General features: G+C 40.1%; 1 protein-coding gene across 1 annotated transcript in view; it reads right to left on the bottom strand.

Annotated features, from left to right (window-relative positions):
* Positions 1 to 22,518, bottom strand: part of A2ML1 (alpha-2-macroglobulin-like 1) — a 64,341-nt gene that overhangs the window by 32,171 nt on the left and 9,652 nt on the right. Inside the window, exons 5-18 of the mRNA XM_006875459.1 lie at positions 20,006 to 20,026; positions 18,901 to 19,060; positions 17,137 to 17,221; positions 16,325 to 16,451; positions 15,440 to 15,554; positions 14,802 to 14,911; positions 12,781 to 12,948; positions 10,577 to 10,804; positions 8,114 to 8,174; positions 4,654 to 4,799; positions 4,002 to 4,151; positions 3,217 to 3,411; positions 2,403 to 2,496; positions 1,918 to 2,032 (exon numbers count right to left, since the gene is read on the bottom strand). Of these exons, the coding sequence (XP_006875521.1) occupies positions 1,918 to 2,032; positions 2,403 to 2,496; positions 3,217 to 3,411; positions 4,002 to 4,151; positions 4,654 to 4,799; positions 8,114 to 8,174; positions 10,577 to 10,804; positions 12,781 to 12,948; positions 14,802 to 14,911; positions 15,440 to 15,554; positions 16,325 to 16,451; positions 17,137 to 17,221; positions 18,901 to 19,060; positions 20,006 to 20,026 (1,775 nt within the window). The remainder of the gene's footprint in view (positions 1 to 1,917; positions 2,033 to 2,402; positions 2,497 to 3,216; positions 3,412 to 4,001; positions 4,152 to 4,653; positions 4,800 to 8,113; positions 8,175 to 10,576; positions 10,805 to 12,780; positions 12,949 to 14,801; positions 14,912 to 15,439; positions 15,555 to 16,324; positions 16,452 to 17,136; positions 17,222 to 18,900; positions 19,061 to 20,005; positions 20,027 to 22,518) is intronic.

Below are 22,518 nucleotides of genomic sequence, written 5' to 3' on the forward strand. Positions count from 1 at the left end.
GAACTGCTGACCTTGAGGTTTGCAGGCCGATTTGTCACCACTATGCTACACCCTGTGAATCTATGAGGATATGTTCTTATGGTTTGTGAAAGCAGATCTGCAAGTAATGGGCAAGAACTAATGTCAATATGTACTTTTTAGTTTGTGTGGAGTAAGTATGCACTTTGTACACTCTGATAATGTGAATATGTATGGATTTGGGGGGGAAAACCACAATGTTTTGTGGTAACTACATATATAGGGAGCCCTGGTAGTGTAGTTTATTATGAGCTAGGTTGCTAACTGTTAAATCAGTAGTTCGAATCTATCAGTTGCTCCATGGGAGAAAGATGAGGCTTTATGTTCCTGTAAAGATTTACAGTTTTAGAAGCCCTAGGTTTGGAACCAACTCAATGGCACTTAACAACAACAACAATTTAACAGAAGTTCAGTATCCTCTAAGCAACAAGTCTCCCTTTCCCTCCTCATCTCTGCCCCTGTTGACCACCAATAACTTTGATCTGTATACATTTGCTTATTTTAGATATTTTATGTAAATAGAATCATACAATTGTTGTCCTTTTGTGACTGGCTTCTTTGACTTTGTTGGTTGGTTTGTTATGTGCCATAGTCAGTTCCGATTCATAGAGACACTGTACAGGGTTTCTGAGGCTGTAAATCTTTATGGGAACAGAAAGCCTCATCTTTCTCCCATGCAACAGCTGGTAGTTGCAAACTGCTGGCCTTGAGGTTAGCAGCCCAACTCATAACCACTACAGTACCAGAGCTCCTGGTATGGAGCTTTTAAGTACAGATTATATCTTCCTTGCTTTTGCAATAGCAGAAGAATGAGGTATGCTCAATATATACAATTTTATGATGGTGGTGGTGGTTATGTGCCGTGGAGTCGGTTCCAACTCATAGCGATCCTGTACAGGGTTTCCGAGACTGTAAATCTTTATGTGAGCAGAAAGCCTCATCTTGTTCCTGTGGAGCAGCTGGTAGTTTTAAACTGCTGAACTTGCAGTTTGCAGCCCGATTTGTAACCACTATGCTACTGTTGTTGTTGTTGTTGTTGTTAAGTGTTGTGGAGTCAGTTCTGACTCATAGTGACCCTGTACAGGGTTTCCGAGGCTGTAACCTTTGTGGGAGCAGAAAGCCTCATCTTTCTCCTGTGGAACAGCTGGTAGTTTCGAACTGCTGACCTTGTGGCTTGCAGCCCGATTCGTAACCACTACGCTACCAGAGTTCCTTCATTATGCTACTAGAGCACCTTAATTTTATGATACAGACCCTAAAATTGGATTTCTGATTTATTAACATATCAATTTTACCTAGCCTATTGTTTTCAATGGTCTATCATGTGGTAGCATGAATCAGGCCTTCATTTCTCTTTATGGCTGAGTAATATTATATTCTATTTATATACCACATTTTATTATCCATTTATCTATTGATGGATATTTGGGTTATGTCTACCTTTTAGCTATTGTAAATAATGCTGTAATGAATAGTGATGTACTAGTATCTGTTTACATTCTTGCTATCTCTTCTTCTGTGTTTATACCTAGGAGTGAAATTATTGGACCATATGACAGTCCTATGTTTAACATTTTGAGGGACTGCCAAACTGGTTTCCATAATGGCGGCACCATTTTACAAGCTCACCAGCAATTGATGAGGGTTTCGATTTATTCACATCCTTGCCAACACTTACTGTTTTCTTTCTTTCTTTTAATCATAGCCAAATCAGTAGGTATGAAACATGGATTTGTTTTGAGTGGTTGTATATAATTGTAAAAAACATTCAGGGAAAGTAAATACCCCATTTAACTTTAACTAACTAACTTCAAATTGGATTCATCAGAAATAATCTGATTCTGAGTTCTGTGCTCACTCCACTGTGTATAATCTTGCTGTAATTTGAGGCACACGTACCCAATGGGAAACAGATCCCAGATCCAGGTTTCTGGGAAGTACTGGCGGACCTGAGAGTCTCCTGACTGAGGTGATGAAGAAGATGACCCAAAAGCCTCTCGACGAGTACCATCACCTGCTGAGGAGATCAAGAGGAAGAGAATTTTGGAAAACAGATTTCTGTTGTGAAATGAACAGAGATAGATGGACCACCAGCAACAAGCAGAGCACCTCTGGTCCGAGACATGAAGGAAGGACTACTGAGGAACTAACTACTCACAAAAACCATCAACTGACATGACTGAGAAGGAGGTTTGGCCAGGGAATGAGTAGATGAGGGCTTTAAGCTTCAAAGACCGTTGTGAAACAGCCTGTGTCTACGATCCATAATCCATGATCACCCTAAGGTTGGAGGTTCAGTAGACGAACAGGAGGCAACAAGGGAGCTTTCAGCGTTTCTTGACTTAAACACCACAGTGAATCCATACGCCATTACGGTAGCTTACCTCCACCCATTGCAGTGGCATATTTTGAAGACCTCTGACTGCAAACTACTGGCTTCTTGATCTTGGCATTGGACAGTATTTTCAGGCCCACACCCTGAGAGGCACCAAAGAGACCAGAGATTAGAGAGTTAAGGTGGTCTCCTTCTCTACAAAAGCTACTGCCAGGAAGTCCACCATTAAAAGATTGAACCACCGCCTTCTTATTGCTGATAGATTAGTGCTTATTGCCATGTACTTAGCTCTCAAGATTTTTTTCATTTCCAGTCAGTGTAAAAGACTTTCAATTAAATTTAAGTATATTTAATTCTTCCAAATATCAATTACTGTGTTCTTATTATTTGATTTACTCTTAACTTTCTGCAAGCAGAGATCATACTAGCTCATTCAATTCAACAGAAAAATATTAAGCATTATGAATGGTCAGGCATTAGATAGAAACAATGATGAACAAGAAAGTCCCTGATTTTACAGATCTGTTAGTCAAGACTTAGGCCATAGAGCATATAAAACCTCTGCTGACCTACCTTCTTTCATTTTTCTTCTTGACTAATTCCATAGAAATTATGAGATCACAGACATGGGTTTGGAGACCACAAAGCCAGGGATAGTGGGGAGAGTCTAGACTTTACTTTTTAAGGCAACTGGGCAACTTCTTTAGGCATAAGGACCAAGAGAGGCTACCTTACATGCCAGGAGCTTCTTTTAGGATTTCATCCCGGCCAGTGCTCACATCGGCCTCTGTTTTTTTAGGTATGAGCTTTCCTTTCCTTCCTGCCACTCTTTCTATAAGAACAAAATGGGAAAGAGCACCTACCTGGAAAAAGCTGAAAAGGTCCGTGCCTTCAGAGAACCAGGGCTTCCAGAAAAGAGAATTCTTGCTCCAACGCCCTTCAGGCACGGGGTCAATGAGGGGTTGAGGAAAGTCCCATGGGCCAGATGCTGGGCACTCATTATATTCAGCCACCTGGTAGGGGTAGTGACCATACCAGAATGGGAACATCCCATAGACCTAAGATGAGAAAGAAAAAGAAAAGAACATTTTGATAAAAAGTGAAATTAGTTGAGAAATGTCTTTCAGATTTTGGTGCCACAGTTTACTACTATTGTATTATTTGCTTCATTACTTCAAAATTCTTCCTATATATATTCGATCAAAACCACCTTTTCTATTCTTTATATTTTAATCTCTACCCCACCTTTTGGAGTCCTGGTATGGTGCTGTAGGATAAACATTCAACCCAAGGTCAGTTTGAACCACAAGGTCAGTGGTACAAACTCATTGGCCGCTCCTCTTAAACCCTATACAGGGTCATTATGGGTTGGAACTAACTAGATGGCACTTAATAACAATGCCACCACCTTTTGTAATAATCCATCATCCTTATCCCCTATTTCATTCTCTTTGACTATTGCTGTCTCCATATTAACTATGCCCTTCATACACCATTATTTCTACCTTGATTTCCACACCAGCAATTCTGCCACTTCATGGTGAACCATTTCCCTAAGACTTTCTCTTCTGCTTTGTAAGATCCATCTTTTATTTTGTCTAATAGTCTTCTATGTGAACTCTCTCCTTCCCACCTGCAGATTACTCACAGAGCTATTGCTCAGCTCTCGCTCTGGTCTAAGTAGTGTGACACTCTTATCCACTGCCCGGACTGCACACAGGGACCCGGGAGCTGCCTGCAACTCTAGTTCCACATCTGCTCCTGGAAGTTGCTGGACAGGTGAGAAGCCAAGAGAAACCTGGGGAAGGGAATGGTGTAACTTAGAAAGGAGAGTGGGGAAACAATATGACTTAGATCATCAGTCAGCATACCCCAGCTTTGGTGTCTAGTCCACCCTCTCCCCTTTTATTTATTTATTTTTTTGTAAGCTCTAACTACAGGGTTGCTGTGGGTTCAAATCGACTCAATGGCACTTAACAACAACTCTTTAGGATTGGTCTCTTATGACAGAGTTGGGAAAAGTATACACAGTATAATGATAAAAATTTTAGAAGACAAACAATATGTAAAAGAGAACCTATGAAATAACTACATAAAACATGTGATTTCCCAGAATGACTTTTTTTTTTAAAGGAGAAGCAGGTGAGAGGCTGGCTTTAGTTAAACATTCTATATAAATATAACATCCAACTTCAATATAATCTTATTTCCTTGCCCCTGTATTGTCTCCAACCCCAACACACACAAGGTCTTTCTTTAAGTTCAACTCTTTTCTTCATTTTTCTCAACTGCCATTTTACCTGATTGTCAAAGCACATCTCTACTGAGAACTGAACTTTGTCAGCTATTACACCTCCACTGGGAAAAATAGAATAAATGAGCAGGGAAGGATCAGGGGCTAGTCTGGAAGTGAAGGTCAGTGAGAGAGAGAAGGATCCTTTTGGTCCTGAAAGAGAAGAGGAGGACACAAGGGAATGAGAGAGTATACTCATCAACCAATCACCTCCACCCACAATTTGCATTTCTTATTGGGTCAATCATATGTATGCCGCTTTTCATTTTCCAATCTTCTAGCATTATTTTTGGTGCTCTTTTCTCATTCCTCTAACAAAAACTTTTTCTGGACTCATTCCTTTCTTGGAATCAGTTAGGCAGCACTGACTTTTTGTTTATGGTGATGAAAATTTGGCAATGGATATTGATGATTAATGTAATTAATGTCAATAAATTGTATACATCAAAAAAATTCAACTGACTTATACAATGAAAATTATACAATATTGCTGAAAGAGATTAAAGAAGACTTAAATAAATGGAAAGATATACCAATTTCATGGATTAGAAGAATTAATCTTATTAAGATGTCAATATAACACAAATTGATCTACAGATTCAATGAAATCCTGCTCAGAATTCCAATAGCCTTATTTATAGAAATAGAAAAACTAAACTTCAATTTTATATAGAAAAGCAAGAAGTCTTGAATATCTAAAATGATGATGAAAGAAAAGAATAAAGTAGGAGGACGCACACTTCCTAATTTTAAAACATACTATACAGCTACAGAAAGGTGCTCTGGTGGCTCAGTGGGTTAAGTATTAGATTGCTAACTGCAAGATTGGGTCTCAAATCCACCAGCTGCTCTGTGGAAGAAAGAAGAATCCATCTGCTCCTATAAAGATTAGAGCCTTGAAACCCTATGAGCAGTTCTTTCTACTCAGTGCTCTAGAATTGCTGAGTCCGAATTGACTCAAAAGCAGTGGGTAGTGAGTCATATAGCACAGTAATCAAAACAGCCTGATACTGAAATTACAATAGACACATAGACCAAAGGAATAGAATGGAAAGTCCAGATTTAAATTTACACATCTATGGTTAGATGATTTTTTTTTAATAAGGATGCTAAATCCATTTGATGGGGAAAGAATAGTCTCTTTAATAAATAATACTGGAAAAATTGGATTTCCCATTGTACAAAAATGAAACAGGATCCTTGCCTCACACCATACATTAAAACAAATTCAAAATGGATTAAGGACCTAAATATGCAAAGTCAAACCCTAAGATTCTTAGAAGAATCCCCAGGGGGCAATGCTGTCAGGACAAGCTTTCAATAATGAACTATCCAATATAATAGCAAAAGTACAAACAGCAAAAGACAAAATAAATAAATACTTTTATTCATCAAAGGAGTTTATAAAATAAGTGAAAAACAAGCTACTGACTGGGAGAATATCTTTAGAAACCATCTATCTGATAAGACTAATAGACTAATAACCAAAATATATATAAGACTTTGACAACAAAAAGACAAATAACTCAATTATAAAATGGGCAAAAGATTTGAATAGATATTTCACTAAAGAGGACATTTAAATGGCCACCAAATACATGAAAAGGTACTCAGATCCATTAACCATCAGAGACATGTAAACTGAAATCACTATGAGATACGATTTCACTGAGCACTGGACCAAAAGTTTGGTGGCTCAAACTTATCAGTTGCCCCAATTGGAACTGACTTGATGACACTTAACAACACAGGGTGACTAAGACAAAAATCAAACAGAAATTAACAAATGTTGGTGAGGGTATAGGGAAACTGGAAACTTTATCCATTTATGGTGGGAATGAAAATGGTAAAGCTGCTGTAAAAATTAGTGTGGAGGTTCCTCAAAAAACTAAAAATAGAACTACCATATGATCTGTCAATTTCACTCCTAAGTATATACCCAGAAGGCTTGAAAACAGAGACTCATAAAGAGACTTGTAAACCAATGTTCATTTTAGCACCTTTCACAATAGCCCAAAAATAGCCCATCAGTAGATGAATGGATACACAAAATGTGGTAAATACACACAATGGAATACTACTCAGCCAGTAGGAGAAATGAAATCTTGATACATACTACAGTATAGTTGGAGCTTGAAGACATTATGTTAAGCAAAATAAGCCAATCACAAAAGGACAAATGCTGTATGAACTCAATTATATAAACAGACAAGAAAAGGCAAATATATAGAGACCAAATTTATTAGTTGTAGCCAGGTATGAGAGAAAGGGGGCAAAAGGAAGGCTCATGTTGATGGAAAATTACATTGATTGAGGATAGTTAGCATGACTGATCACTGTAATTGCTGCTGATAAGTTATACACCTGTAAAAAGTTTAAGTGGCAAAAACTGTGTGATAGATAAATTTACAACAATGACCAGAAAAGAAAAGTAGCAAATAAGGCTGATTATGTACAACCAAATATCTCATGGGATTTGGTTCCTTGGTTTGGAGGTTTAGAGTTTTAGAGGTCTCATGGGACATCCCAATAACTAATAATATGGATAGTACTTCTGTTCTACCTCCTAGTTCATTGTATAGTGTTTGGGGGTCTTAAAAGCTTGCAAGTGACTATGCAAGGAATAATTGGTCATTATTCATCTGAAACAACAGAATAAGAAGGAGAGTCAGGAAAAGGATGTGAATGTAAAATATGTGGCTACTTGCATTCATGAACAACTTCATCTTTTACTATGAGACAGAACTGAATGGTGCCCAGTTACTATTACTGAACACTTGATCAAAGATTCCATAGAAGGATCCTGATCAAAAGGAGGGAAATGCAAAACAGAATTTCAAATTTTTATGGACTCAAAACTTTCTCTAGCCATGGAGGGTGAATGAACCCCTTAAACCAGTGATAATCTTTAAACCTTAAAGCAAAAATATCATCTGAAGACTTCTTAAAACCAAACAAGAGTTTAGTTTAACTAGTAAAGAATATCTACCTTGAGCATCATATTCTCTTAAGAACTATTGTAGTTGTTGTTAAGTGCCATCGGGTAGATTCCAACCCATAGAGACCCTGATAGAATTTCCAAGGAGCAGCTGGTGAACTTGAACCACCAACCTTGCAGTTCAAATGCCTTTGCAGTCTGGCACATTATATGAGATCAAATTGACAATAGCAATTTGAGAGATTAGATAGGAACCTTAGGTAACAGTGAATTTATGTTAATGAAGGAGGAACAACTCAGCTAAAAAAGGGTAGAACAGTTGTACAACTTGAAGAATGTCATCATTGTCACTGAATTGTACATGTATAAACTATTATATGTCTTGCTGCATATAGTCTCAACAGCAAGATAAATAAAATTTAAAGAAAAACTCCCACTAAATTGGCAAATGTTGTATTACATATATTTTTTACAATAAAAACAACAACAAAAAATACTTTCCTTTTCCAGTAGAACCCTCTACACTCACCTTTCTTCTTAGAGTTCACAAGTTTCTGCCCTTCCATCTTCAAATTCCCTTTTCCTATTAACTACGGGAGAGATGAAAATAATTAGTACAGGAGTTATGGGAGTTTAGCCTTGACCTTACTTCTGGAGCACCCCTGCATTCCTCCCTGAGAAGAGGCTCCTTTCATAATTCCAGAGTCTAGATTAAAACTTCACTGAGTATCCCTTAGCTTGTCCAATGCAGGATGGTGCCAACAAGTCTTGATGGGTTTTCCTCCAGTAGAAAATGCTTATGAACCACACCAGTAGGGGGAGAGGGAGAGGAAATGGTCATTATTGCCTTTGGATCAGACAGCATAGAAATTATTCTTCATGATGATTCCTCATGAACTACCATTTCATGAAGATCTCCAGGGAATGAATCTTTATAGATAGATTTTATTTGAACATAATCATCATTATTATATTAGAATCCATCTTCATGACCTTTTATTATTATCACTCAATTCAAAATTTAGTGAAATTAGTGTACTTCCAACTGTCCTGAGCCCTTCTGACACCCAACTATCTGGGGAAAAAATCTGCCCTAACTCATTTGAAACATGATTCACTGAAATTGCTCCTAGGCAGGTTGTCATTTCAGACTTCTGTAGCAACTCAGTAGTTGGTTCCTCTGGCTCCAATATGGTTCCTCTGGCTCCAATATGGTACTCAGCCTTCCCCTCTGCTGAGCCCCAAGCTTACTTTTCTCCCAAATCTCTCCACAGTTCTGTCTTGGAAGCATTACTTTACAACTGAGTTGTGATTTTCCTTCCTAGGAAATAATTTACCCTTCCTCATTCTGGTGTGCCCATCTTGATTTGATGATCCCAGTAACTTAGAAGACACTGGGTTGATCCAGTGAGACTGCGAGGATGATAAAGGATGAAAGAGAAATCCTGGACCATCACACCTGAGGTCTGTTGTTGTTAAGTGTGGTCAAATCAGTTCCCACTTGTAGCAACCATATGTACAACAGAATGAAACACTGTCCTGTACCATCCTCACAATTGTTATTATCTTTGAGCCCATTGTTGCAGTCACTATGTCTTGCTCTTTTTTGCTGACCTTCTACTTTACCAAACAAGATGTTCTTCTCCGAGAATAGGTCCCTTCTGACAACATGTCCAAACAAAGTCAGGTAAAGTCTTGCCATCTTGCTTCTGATTATACTTCTTCCAAGACAGATTTGTTTGTTCTTCTGGCAGTCCATGGTCCATTCAATATTCTTTGCTAATACCATAATTCGATGCTGTCAGTTTTTTTCTTTCTTATTCATTGTCCAGTGTTTTCATTCATATGAGATGATTGAAAATACCATGGCTTGGATCAGGCAAACCTTTGTCTTCAATGTGACATCTTTTTGAAGCAGGTTTGACTATAAAGTTTTTGATATCTTGATTGCTGCTTCCATGGGCATTGACTATGGACTCAAGTAAAATGTAATCCTTCATAACACTAGTCTTTTCTTCATTTATCATGTGCCTTACTGGTCCAGTTGTGAGAGTTACATAACTTTAATTCTTTACTGAGTCCCTCCCTGATTAGTGCAAACAGTTAACACATTTGGCTGCTGAAAGTCTGGGGTTTCAAGTCCAACCAGAAGGGCTTACAAAAAAAGAAGGCTCTACTTTTGGAAAATCAGCCATTGAAAGTCTAAGGAACATAGTTCTACTCTGACAAATATGGAGTTGCCATATTGGAGTATTTGTTTGTTGTTGTTGTTTTTTCATCCCTGCTATCATCAAAACTGCTAATTTTATACATTTTTTTTTTTAACTACAAAATGTAACTCTCCTCTCCCCCAATGTAGCTCCTATTGATGTCAGTTTTAACAAAATAGAACACAGAATGAGAATGTTCCCAAGTCCTCTCCACCCCTCTACTCCCCATCCCCCTTTGGGCACTGGCCAGTAACATTTTCCTGTCTTATTAATTCCTTGTATTATTTTCCCAAGTGATTTCCCTGGATCTTGCTCAAAATCTTTTTTTTTCCTATTTTTTTTTTTTCTTCCATTCTCTATACCTGTATTTTGCAATATGGTAGCCACTAGCTACACTATTAAAACAAAACAAACTTACTGCCATTGGGTTGATTCCAACTCATAGTGATCTAGACAGGGTTTCTGAGGCTATAACTCTTTATAGGAGCAGCAAGCCTCATCTTTCTCTTGAGGAATGACTGGTGGGTTTGAACTTTGCAGATAGCAGTCTAGTGTTTATCCTATAGCACCACAAGAAAACTGTGATGCATACCTGTATTTTATTAATGTTCATTTTACATGTGCAGTTTAATTTCTTAAGTATGGCTTCTGGAAAATTCGAAATTACATATGTGGCTTATGTTACATGTTTACCTAGATAGTCTAACCACTTGCTCTGGTTGACTCGGTTATTTCCTTGCCTTCCCACCACATTTTTACAAGTCCCCATCTCCCAGCCTCACATAGTAGGAGAAGACCACTTCTTGGTCAGAGCTTGCATCAGCTGGATCAATGTAATAATCCACCACCACGTCCTGGGGCTGGCCACATTTCAAGATGCCATTTAGCCGATGGATGCCAAGGAAGCTGCGGGTTGTGTTGTAGAAGGGTTGCAAATGTAGGTAAGCATTCTGGTAGTAGCGAGGCACTTGCCCTGGATTATATACCATATCTTCCATTTGGAACCTGCCCTGAGGGATAGAGAGAGAGAGGGTGGGGTGAGGTTGTCTTTATAACATGTATTCCCAATCCTATTAAACCCATGGACTTAGACTGCTAACCTGTAGTCCAGTCAAGGGTGGGTGAGCAATTCCTAACAGTAGTGTGTGCAACAACAGTTTGGTTTGTAGGTCAGTGAAATGAGGGCTTACTTAGAGTTGGAAAATTGTGAGGTCGTCCTGGTGTGGTGCTATGGGATAATGCACTGAACTGCAAGGTCGTTTGAAGTGCAGGGTCAATGGTTCAAACTCACTAGCGCTCCTTGGAAACCCTATATGGGTCATATGAGTTTGAACTGACTCAATGGCACTTAACAACAACACTTATACCTTCACAGACTGATGACTAGGGGATAGGTAAGCATGAGTAAGATTATATTGAATTTAAAGGCGATATCTCAAGATTTAGAAAATTAGATATAGAAGAAGATAATAAGATTGAAAAATAATTCTATCTGAGCTGAGTGATTGTGTGATGTTTAGAGTAAAGAAATTGTTAAGTTAGCCACAAAACAAATATGTGTTTGTTTAAGTAGTGTGGTTGAATGACAGCACTTGTGGCTTCAGTTCTTCACTGCTCCCTGTATCAACACTCTTTGTCAAGTAACCTTGAAGTGCCCTTGGGCTCAGCCATGTGACTTGCTATTAGGATTAAGATGTTAGTACATGAAGCACCAAGCCCTAGCACATGCCCGCATTTGCTCCTCCATTCCTGCCACGAGAATACACCCAAGCTATATTGCTGGAGTCCTGGTGTGGTGCTGCAGGCTAATGTATCAGACTGCAAAGTCGTTTGATCTTCAAGGTCTGTGGTTCAAGCTCACCAGCTGCTCCTTGGAAACCCTATACACTCAACGGCACTAAACAACTTAACAACATATTGCTGGAGCAGGAGAGACATGTGGAAGACCAGCATAAAGTCAGCGGACTCATGGACAAATGAAGCAGCCCACCAAGGCTGGTGGTGGTGTTGTTGTTAAGCGCCGTGAAGTCGGTTCCAACCCACAGTGACCCTGTATAGGATTTCCAAGGGGCAGCTGGTGAGCTTGAACCACCGACCTTGCGGTTCAAACCAAGGCTGGTAGAGCTGCCTATCTAACTAGGCCAGATACTTGAACAATAGATGCTCATTATATGATACTGAAATCTTGTAGTTGTTTTTTAGGCAGAATTGTTGGGGCAGTTGATAATTCATATAAGTTGTCACCCTTATTGTTGTTATTAAGTGCTGTTGAATCGGTTATGACTCATAGTGATCCTACACAGGGTTTCTGAGGAACAGCTAGCTGGTGGGTTAGAACTGTCAGTCTGTGGTTCTCGGTCCAGTGAGATCCTACAGTGCTATACCAGGAGTCTCCTCGATAGGTTATCTACAATCTGGGTCTTTTTCCCTGACACTTTTGTGGGTAATGAGGAGCAGGGACAGGGGAACAGGGAGAAGACTTGACACTGGTGCCATCTTTCCATCTCTACTCGATTTCCCACGAGTCAGGGGCCAACTGGATGGAAGCACACAATTGCAGCCATAACAACTCTGATTTCATAGATGTTGTTGTTGTTGTGAAGTGCCGTTGAGTCAGTTCTGACCCATAGCAACCCTATATAGGGTTTCCAAGGAGCAGCTCGTGAGCTTGAACCACCAAGTAGTTCAAACGGCTCTAGTCTGGTACATTAATCCACAGCGTCACACAATAGGGCCAGATAATGATGGGGATAAACTGTAAGCTAAATTAGTGGAATTAACAATTTTGATCTGAAGGGTTATTTATTTTATTTATATTAAAAACAGGAAGAATCTAAAAAAAAATTTTGTGTGTCAACTGTGGAGCATGACTGGGGAGTGAGAGTTATAAAATTTAGGGGAGGGAGGGTATGAAACAGGAACATTTTGAAATTTGACTTCAGGGGAGCCTTTCTTGCTGGGAAGCTGGGTCCTCCTCAGTGCTTACCTCCAGAGAAATATCTGTCCCATTCCAATGGACTGTGTCCAGCGTGAAGTGAACAAGGCCATTGTTGTCAGTAATGAGAATCTGGTTGATGGTTCCATTTAAGCCATAAATCACCAGAAACACTGAATGCTTCTTGAGCAGGGTGTCGTCATGGCCCATAACTCTTATCTGTCAGCGGGAAGACAGGGGTAGACCGGGGCGTAAAGGTCATTAGGCCATTAGAGTTTGATTCGGAGTAGGCTCAAGTATGAGGTAAAGTGAGGTAAAACTCTAAGAATACATTTCAGGAAAGAGTCCAGAGAAAGATAAATGAGATTTAAAGGTGGGAAATTAGGATCCATGAGAAACTAAGAAACAAGTAGACGTTTCTTAGCTTGGAGCAAAGGTAGATGGGTCACACAGCTAATAAAACTGTAGGTGAGTTTCTTGCACAAGCCCCTTCCAAGACTGTCTACATTATTTTGACTTTTGTTCTTTCTTTTTTTTAAACAGAGCCTCTTTCCCTTACAAACTGCATAACCCCCAGGCTCTAGAAATATCTGGATCTACCCTAGGCCTAGAGAAAAGACGACAGAAATAAGTGAGTTTAAATATATACAATATTATCACGTTCATTAGTTGTCTGGCAAATGAAGAAGATAAACCGGAGAGAGGAAATTTTAATATTTTTAAAGAAAATACTTATAGTGCTGTAAATGGCTTTCAGCCCAGAAAAGTTTGCTTAAAAAAAAGTTTGCCTACATGCAGGAGCCCAGACCAGATTTCTCTAGAACCTTTAAAACAAATCCAAACCCGTTGCCAAGGAGTTGATTTCAACTCAGTGACCCTGTAGGACAGAGTAGAATTTCTCCATAGGGTTTCCAAGGTTGAAATCTGGTGTGGTGCTGTTGGTTCATGTGCTTGACTGCAAAGTTGGTTTGAACTGCAAGATCAGTGGCTCAAGCTCACTAGCTGCTCCTCAGAATCCCTATGCAGGGTTACTATGAGTCGAGATCGACTCAACGACGCTTAACAACAACAATCTTTAAAGAAGCAGACTGTCACATCTTTCTCCTGTGGAGCTGTTGATGAGTTTGAACTGATGATCTTTGGGTTAGCAGTCAAGTGTTTTAACCACTATGCCACCAGGGCTTCTTTCAGAACACTTACAGGTCTTAAATTCAAAGATCTGGTCATTAGAGGATGAGCTCCTGGCATTAGGAAGGGCACTGTAGTCATATTAATATTCAAGGTGCATCTAGTGTGGGATTAAGGTCAGCACAACATAGTAATCAAGAGAGTATATTCTGAATGCAGGCTGCCTGTGTTTGATTGTGTTGTTGTTGCTGTTGTTAGGACCAATAAGTCAATTCTCACTCATTACAGGATTTCCAAGGAGCAACTGGTGGGTTTGAACCACCGACCTAGTGGTTTGCAGTCCAGTGCTGATCCTACAGCACCACACCAGGACTACCACTTACTAGCTGGGAAATCACTTAGTCACTCCAACCACTCACCAGTCACTCACCAGCTCACTAGCCGCTCCTCAAAGACCCTATGCAGGGTCACTATGGGTTGGAACCAACTCAACGGCACCTAGCAAGAACAATAGTGCCGACCATCTGGTGCTGTTACACAGATTAAATAAAATAATACATGTAAAGTACTTAGAAAAATGCCTGGCAGTAAACTAGCTATTATTGGCACTGTAAGATAAGCACTGGTGTGGTGCTATGGGCTAATGTGTGAGACTGCCAAGTCGTTTCTACTGCAAGGTTGGTGGTTCAAGCTTACCAGTGGCTCCTTGGAAATGCTATGCAGGATCGCTATGGGTCAGAATTGACTCAACAGCACTTAACAACAACAACAAGATAAGCACTGGACTGCAAGGTTGGCAGTTCAAATCCACCAGTCACTCCTAGGAAACCCTATATAGGGTCACTATGAGTCAGAAGTCTTGATGACACTAAGTAACAACAACACAGGAAGGAGGTAAAAGTGGGTGGTTAAGTGTTCTTTATCTATGTAGAGTTTCAGCATACCTTCCCACTGAAGGGGAAATTGGGATAATAAAAGTTATTGGTGTCTTCAAAGACCATTGATCCTATCTGTGAAGAAATGTAGACCTCCTGTGTGGTATTGGCCTCCACACCTGCAGAAGAAAACCAGATGAATGATGATCTAAATGCCACATATCTTCATCTTCACACATTACATAAATAGCTCTGAAAGGATGGTGCCTCTGGAACATGAAAACTGAACATATTTGGGGCTAAAGATTCAGACCAAAATTCTCCTCCCCAAACTACTGGAGAAATTGGCAGTGGATGGCAAGGTAGAACTTGGCTTTCCCCCTTGACTGTGAACTAGGAGCAGGCCATTCCCAAACACTGATTGTTGTTGTTGTTGTTGTTGTTAAGTGCCGTCGAGTCAGTTCCGACCCATAGCGACCCTGTACAGGGTTTCCGAGGCTATAAATCTTTACGGGAGCAGAAAGCCTCATCTTTCTCCTGCGGAGCGGCTGGTGGTTTCAAACTGCTGACCTTAAGGTTCACAGCCCAATTCGTAACCATTACGCTACCAGAGCTCCTTAAACACTGATTAAATCCTCTAATTAAGTCTGTCCCTGGAACAGCTCTTTCTGTCTTTTTCTGAAGGAGTCAAAGAGTAACCATCTTACCTGTGCCTTCCTCCACTACAGTAGCGACAATATTGACACTCTGGCTATATCTGTAGCTAGTGAGGTTGAAGGTAGACATGTCCACAGAGGCTGAAAGGCATCCAGCTTTGTCAGTCTAGAGAGGCAGAGAGGACAATGAGTGGGATCATTTCTATTTCTGTCTCTACCGCAGAAGGTAATAATTTCTGATCTCCATACTTCAGGTTCTCTAAAATGAAAGGACTCTCCTATATTCTAAGCAAAGAGTATGCACAAGCCCAAACCGATCTGTTGCCATCGAGTCAATTCTAATTCATGGCAACACCATGTGTTACAGATGCAGTGTTCTCTTGGCTATAATCTCTATGGAAGTAGATCCCCAGGCTTTTCTTCCTCAGCTCTGATGGGTGAATTTGAACCATTAACTTTTATGTTAATAGCTGAGTACTAACAATTTGCACCACCCAGTGAGCACTCAGTAATAAAGTTGGTTTGAACCGCAAGGTTGGCAGTTCAAAGTCACCAGTGGCTCCTTGGAAACTCTATACAGGGTCTCTATAAGTCAGAATCTACTCAATGGCACTTAACAAGAGTGATCTTATACCAGCATCTACTATATGTAATGAAGAAATGATTTTGAAGCTCCAGGATATGTGAAGGGGAAAAGAACCAACTATAGACTTGGAAAACAATATCTCACAAAGACTTAGGTTAATTTCTTGATTCCAAGACATATTCTGGTCAATTTCATTTGTTTAGGAAGAGACACTGCTTTGTTCTTTGGTATGAATAATGATCCTGCAGAACTTTTTGTACTTTGGGCTTTTTAACCCCTTTATTATATTGGCCCTATTTACTCTATGGGAGGTGTAAATAAGGTTCCTTTTTTGCATTGCATTTACTCACCTGTCCAGAGAGTTTCTTGCATTTGTCAGGCAGTTGTTCCTGTTCTGTCTCTCGATACCAGTAGGTATATGCCTTCTGACACATGGAAACCTGCACTGCCCCAAGCATGGGCTTTCCATAGGTGTACCTAACTCAGAAAAGCATGAGGAATCAGAGATGAGAAAATCCATTTGAGATCTGGCCCTCATTCCCTAAAATACTGTCTCCTTCTTCAGTAAAGCCTCAATCTTTGAAAGTGCTCTGACACTCCTCCTCGGCTCCAGCTCTTGTTCCCTTCCCTGCCTCACTCAGAGCCCTTGAATGTTGCTATTACACCATTACATGTAAGCACCATCCCAAGGACAAAAACAGTGCCTTTCTTTCTTCTTTATAAACCAAACTCACTGCTGTCGAGTTGATTCCAACTCATAGTGACCCTACAAAACAAGGTAGACTGCCCCATCATAGGATTTCCAAAACCGTAAATCTTTAGAAAAGCAGGCTACCACATCATTCTCCCAAAGAGAGGTTGGTGGGTTTGAACCAGTAATCTTTTAGTTAGCAGCTGAGTGTTTTAACCACTGTACCACCAGGGCTCCTTATACTTACTCCTATTGCTCCATAAGACTTAGAATTGTATTCTGCACAAACTAAATAACTGAGTGACCAGCGGACGGTAGTAACTAAAACACAACAGGAAGAATGGCTAAGGTATGACTCTCAACTACATAAAATATTCCTATTCCTACAATCCTTCTCCCCAGAGTACAACCTCTTCATTTCTCTCAAAATAACCATATAATCTCCATCAGATCCAGAATTTCTACTCTTACCTACAACAGATTTTCACTATGAAAGATTCCTCCACTGTTGATAGCTGTTTGGGTTCCACCACTTCCACCTCAAATTTAGGCAACACTGGAGAGAGTGGAAAGAGAAATGAGTGAAGAATAGGAGGAGAACTTAGTTGCATAGTGAACAGAGGGGTGTACAAATAGGGGTAATTAAAACATACAGAACATGATTAAGGTAAATGCTGCTGAAGTTATTAGCATTGTTTCAAAAATGAATAAGAAACAACCGAAATGCCCAGAATGAAAGAAGGGATAAACAAACTATGGTACATACACACAATGGAATACTATCAATCTTATAGAATAATGATGAATCTGCAAAACACATCATAATATGGATGAACCTGGAGGACATTATGCTGAGTGAAATCAGTCAATTACAAAAAGAATACTTTTGAGACCACTGTTGCAAGAAGTCCTAGTGTGGTGCTGTGAGATAAAGCACTGGACCACAAGGTTGGTGGTTTAAAATCACCAGCAGTTCCTTGGAAAGTCTATGAAAGGTTGTTATAAGTCAGAACCAACTTGATGGCACTTAACACTTAAAACAACAATTGTAAAAAGTGAAAAAAAACATTTTCACACTAAAAGAAACATTTTTTGAGGATTACCAGGTGTGGGAGGTTTTTGTTGTTAAGTACTGTTGTGTCAGCTCCAACTCATAGCAACCCTGTATAGGGTTTCTGAGGAGCAGCTGGTAGGTTTGAACTGCTAAACCTGTGGGTCACAGTCCAGTGCTTATCCTACAATGCGACATCAGGAGTGGGAGGTAGGCAAGGTAAATTACTGACTAGACTCAGGGGTTGTTGTTGTTGTTAAGTGCCATCGAGTCGGGTCCGACCCATAGCGACCCTGTACAGGGTTTCCGAGGGTGTAAATCTTTACGGGAGTAGAAAGCCTCATCTTTCTCCCGCGGAGCGGCTGGTAGTTTCGAACCGCTGACCTTAAGGTTCGCAGCCCGATTCGTAACCACTACGCTACGTAGGGAACCTTTTTTTCTGCCAAAATTTATAACATCATTCATGGGCCAAACAAAATTATCAACTTAAAAATTAGAATGCTATTTTTGGTCAAACATTTAATTAACTGGGCCTCAAGGTCGGCAGTTCAAACTCACCAGCCGCTCCTCAGAAACCCTATACAGGGTCACTATGAGTCAGAATCAACTGGATGGCACTTAACACCAACAATGCACTGGACCTCAAATTTGATTTGAACCACAAAATCGGTGGTTCAAACTTACCAGCTGCTCCTTGGAAACCCTATACAGGGTCCCTCTGAGTCGGGAGGACTCAACAGCACTTAACAACAATGTGATGACTAGAATTGCGGTTGACTTCGCAGGGCTAGACCAAATCATTTTGCGGGCTTTATTCAGCCAGTAGGCTGGACGTTCCCCACCCTTGGCCTAGAGGGTTGTTGTTGTTATGTGCCGTGGAGTCGGTTCCAACTCATAACGACCCTGTACAGGGTTTCAGAGGCTGGAAATCTTTACAGGAGCAGAAAGCCTCATCTTTCTCCCGCAGAACAGCTGGTAGTTTTCGAACTTGCTGACCTTAAGGTTTGCAGCCCGATTCGTAACCACTGCACTACCAAAGCACCTTAAAGCAACCGAGGTAATTACTGTTAAATACAATTCTGCCCTCCCAAAAGAGTCATTCCCAGAGTAGACTTTACTTTATCTTTGCTGATTGTGAGACAAGATTATGCCCAACACTTTGACCTACTAAATCTTCAACCTACCATATTCCTCCACACTGAAGGTGGCAAAGGTTTTGCCTCCAGCCACTGCCACGGTATAGGTGCCAAGCATTGCCTCTGATGCCAGTTGGAAAGACAGGTCTACAATGCCCTGCTCAGGCACAACTTCCAGCCACTGTGCGATTCTGTTGTTACTTGGATCCTGTGTCCAGTACAGAGAAATAGAATGATGTGCCTGCTTATTGGCTGCCCGCTTTGCAATGAGTCACCATGGTTTTGCATTGAAGGTAGACATATCTACAAAGGTTGAGAATATTATGCTTCTCATGACTCCATTGTACATGACCTCTGTGGTCTGTGTTCTGGTAAAAACACCTTCCTAGTCCTGGTGTGGTACTGCAGGTTAGTACGCTGGATGGTAAGATCGGAGGTTCAAGCTTACCAGTCGCTCCTTGGAAACACTATACAGGGTTGCTATGAATCGGAACAGACTCAACGACACTTAACAACAACAACATGATTCATAATTTTCTTCACTGCTGAATAAAATAAGATTCTCTATGGATCCAGCCCACATTTGGGAGAAAATAGGTCCATGTGAGTTCAAATTATCAGACAGACTCCCTTATAAAGTGTTAAGATTAGCTACACGTTTCTTGGTTCCTACTAAAAAAAAAAAAAGCTGAAGGAATTCACTGTAATTTAATGGAAAAATGGCGGGAATCATGTGGGAATTTGCCCTTTCAGTTTCTTCTCTTCTAAGAAAAATAAACAACAACAAAACACTTGTTACATGGGTACTCATGTAATCAGTCATTCAACTGTTGAGCGTCTATGACAAGGCTATTGACTAAGACTAAGAGGACTACAGAGCCAAGGCAGGTTAAGTGGGCATGCTATGGAAAAGGAACTAGAATCAGAGAGGATGTGGTTGCAGCAGAGATTGATGTCCTGGTCTGCAGAAGTTTAGGTCTGAGACAACAGGAGGGAAGAGGCAAAGAACAGACACAATCGCTGGTAGGATTGTGAATTTCTGAGTCTGGGCTAAGATCTCAGTGTCATTTCTGGATTTAAGGTTTGGTACCAACCAGGCTTCTATTTTTCCTTCTGCACAACTGACAGAGAAGAAAAAGAAATATCTACTTACCTGAAGCTCCACCATGGAGTACTGCAAAGGAAAACCAGAAAAGGTGGGTTAAGGCAGGATAAGCAAATAAGTATAAGTTTGCTGAAGGCAACAAGTTCATTCTCCTAACTCTATTGCCCATCCATTCTTTATAAATGGTATCTTTGTGCCCTGGTGAGATTAATAATGGAAGCTTACTAGGTTTATTAGAACAAGGAGATATGACATTTCCTCAAAAGGATCACCAGTCTCCAAAAGATCTGAAGAAATGGAGTTTCAGACCCTTTAGTATCTCTAAGTGCTCTGTAAGACAGCTCTTCCACATTCCTTAAAAGAAAGCATCAGCTCCCAGAGGCTCACTAAACATTTAAACTTTTTGTTGGAAACCAATCAGCTTTTGTCCTCTCCTTATGCTATCTGATTACCACTGAGCTAAATCCATTCCAAATTTTTCAGTTTAAGAATTTGTTGTTATTCAAAAGAGTGCCATCAAAGGCTTATTCATAATTCCTCAAGAAAATGGTTGTTAAAGCCATTAAGTTGGTGGGGAGCAGATCACTGTGCTAGTAATCACCCTAACATTAATTTGAAACACAGGCATACGCTTACAATGGAGCAATTTGGCTAACACTGAACATAATCAAACTAGTCACTAATAATGACATCATGTGCTAATGTGTTACAATATGAGTGTTCCCTAAGAAATATCTTTGCCAGAGAAGTTTAGACAAAGTCTAAGTAAAACCTCCTACTCCTGGTGTGGTGCTGTAGGATAACCACAAGGTCAGAGGTTCCCACCCACCAGCTGCTCCTTGGAAACCCTATACTGCACAGCTGAGTCAGGACTGACTCGTCGGCACTTAACAAGAACAAAGGAAGACTTCAGATGTGATTTTTCAGAGGATAGAGGGACAAGTTAGATTATATGCTAAGGAAATGACCAGACAAATCAAAATAACTAGACTTCTTGAAAAACCAATTTCATATTCCAGGATGGGTTAATACGATGGGGCTTCAAAAGTTCATGGAAAAATGGAATTAAAAGATAAAGGAAATTTTCCATGAACTTTTTGAAGCCCCTTCATATCTACCTCTTCATAGCTTCATATCTTCATAGCTACCTCTCTCTTTCTTAAAAAAACAAAAAAAGAAACCCTGTCAATATAATGGGGAAAAAAAGAGGGGGTAATTATTTTTTGTTAAGAGAAACTTAAAAAACTAAAATGCATCCACTTGATTGGATCCTAGTTTGGAAAAAAAGAAACCGTCACAAATCATTTGGAAATATCTAATTTTTTATACTGGAGAACGCTGGTATGGCTATGTAGAATAAGCACTGGGCTGCTAACCACAAAGTCAGTGGTTCAAACCCACCAGCCATTCCTCAGAAACCCTATGGTGTTGTTAAGTGCCATAGAGTTGGTTCTGACTCATAGCAACCCTGTATAGGGTTTTAGAGGAGCAGCTGGTAGGTTTGAACTGCCGATCTTGTGTTTCACAGTCCAGTGCTTAACCTATAATGCCACACCAGGAGTCCCAGAAACACTATACAGGGTCATTATGAGTCGGAACTGACTGAATGGCACTTAACAACAACAATAGTAAATGATTGTTGTTGTTGTTAGATGCCATCGACTTAGTTCCGACTCATAGTGACCCTACACACAACAGAATGAAACGCTGCCCAGTCCTGTGCCATCCTCATGATTGTTGTTAACTTGAGCCCATTGCTGCTGCCACTGTGCCAATCCATCTTGTTGTTGGTGTTCCTCTTTTTCACTGACGGTCTACTTTACCAGCATGATGTCCTTCTCCAGAGACTGATAATAATATATCTGAAGTATGAGAGATGAAGTCTTGCCATCCTTGCTTCTAAGGAAAGTTCTGGCTGTACTTCTCCAAACACAGATTTGTGTGTTCTTCTGGCAGTCCGTGTTACTCTTAATATTCTCCTCCAACACCATAACTCAAAGGTAACAATTCTATGGTTTTCCTTATTCATCGTCCAACTTTCACATGTATATGGTGGTGGTTATGTGCTATGGAGTCAATTTTGACTCATAGTGACCCTGTACAGGGTTTCCGAGGCTATAAATCTTTACAGAAGCAGAAAGCCTCATCTTTCTCCCGAGGAACAGCTGGTAGTTTCAAACTGCTGACCTTGCAGTTCGCACCCCGACTTGTAACCACTACACTATCAGAGTTCCTTGACATGCAAATAAGGCTACTGAAAATATCAGTTTGGGTCAGGTGTACTTTAGTCCTCAAACTGACATTTTTGCTCTTGAATACCTTAAAGAACTCTTGTGAAGCAGATGTGCCTAATGCAATATGTTGTTTGATTTCTTGACTGCTACTTCCATGAGCATAAACATCGATATCTTAGGCATTAGTGAGTTAAAATGGACTGGTATTGGCCATTTTGAATCTGATAATCACATGGTTTACTATGCAGGGAATGACAAATTGAAAAGGAATGGTGTTGCATTCATCGACAAAAAGAACATATCCAGATCAGTCATGAGGTACAATGC

This window comes from Chrysochloris asiatica, unplaced genomic scaffold (genome assembly GCF_000296735.1).
Source record: "Chrysochloris asiatica unplaced genomic scaffold, ChrAsi1.0 scaffold00328, whole genome shotgun sequence".
Classification (NCBI taxonomy): Eukaryota; Metazoa; Chordata; class Mammalia; order Afrosoricida; family Chrysochloridae; genus Chrysochloris; species Chrysochloris asiatica.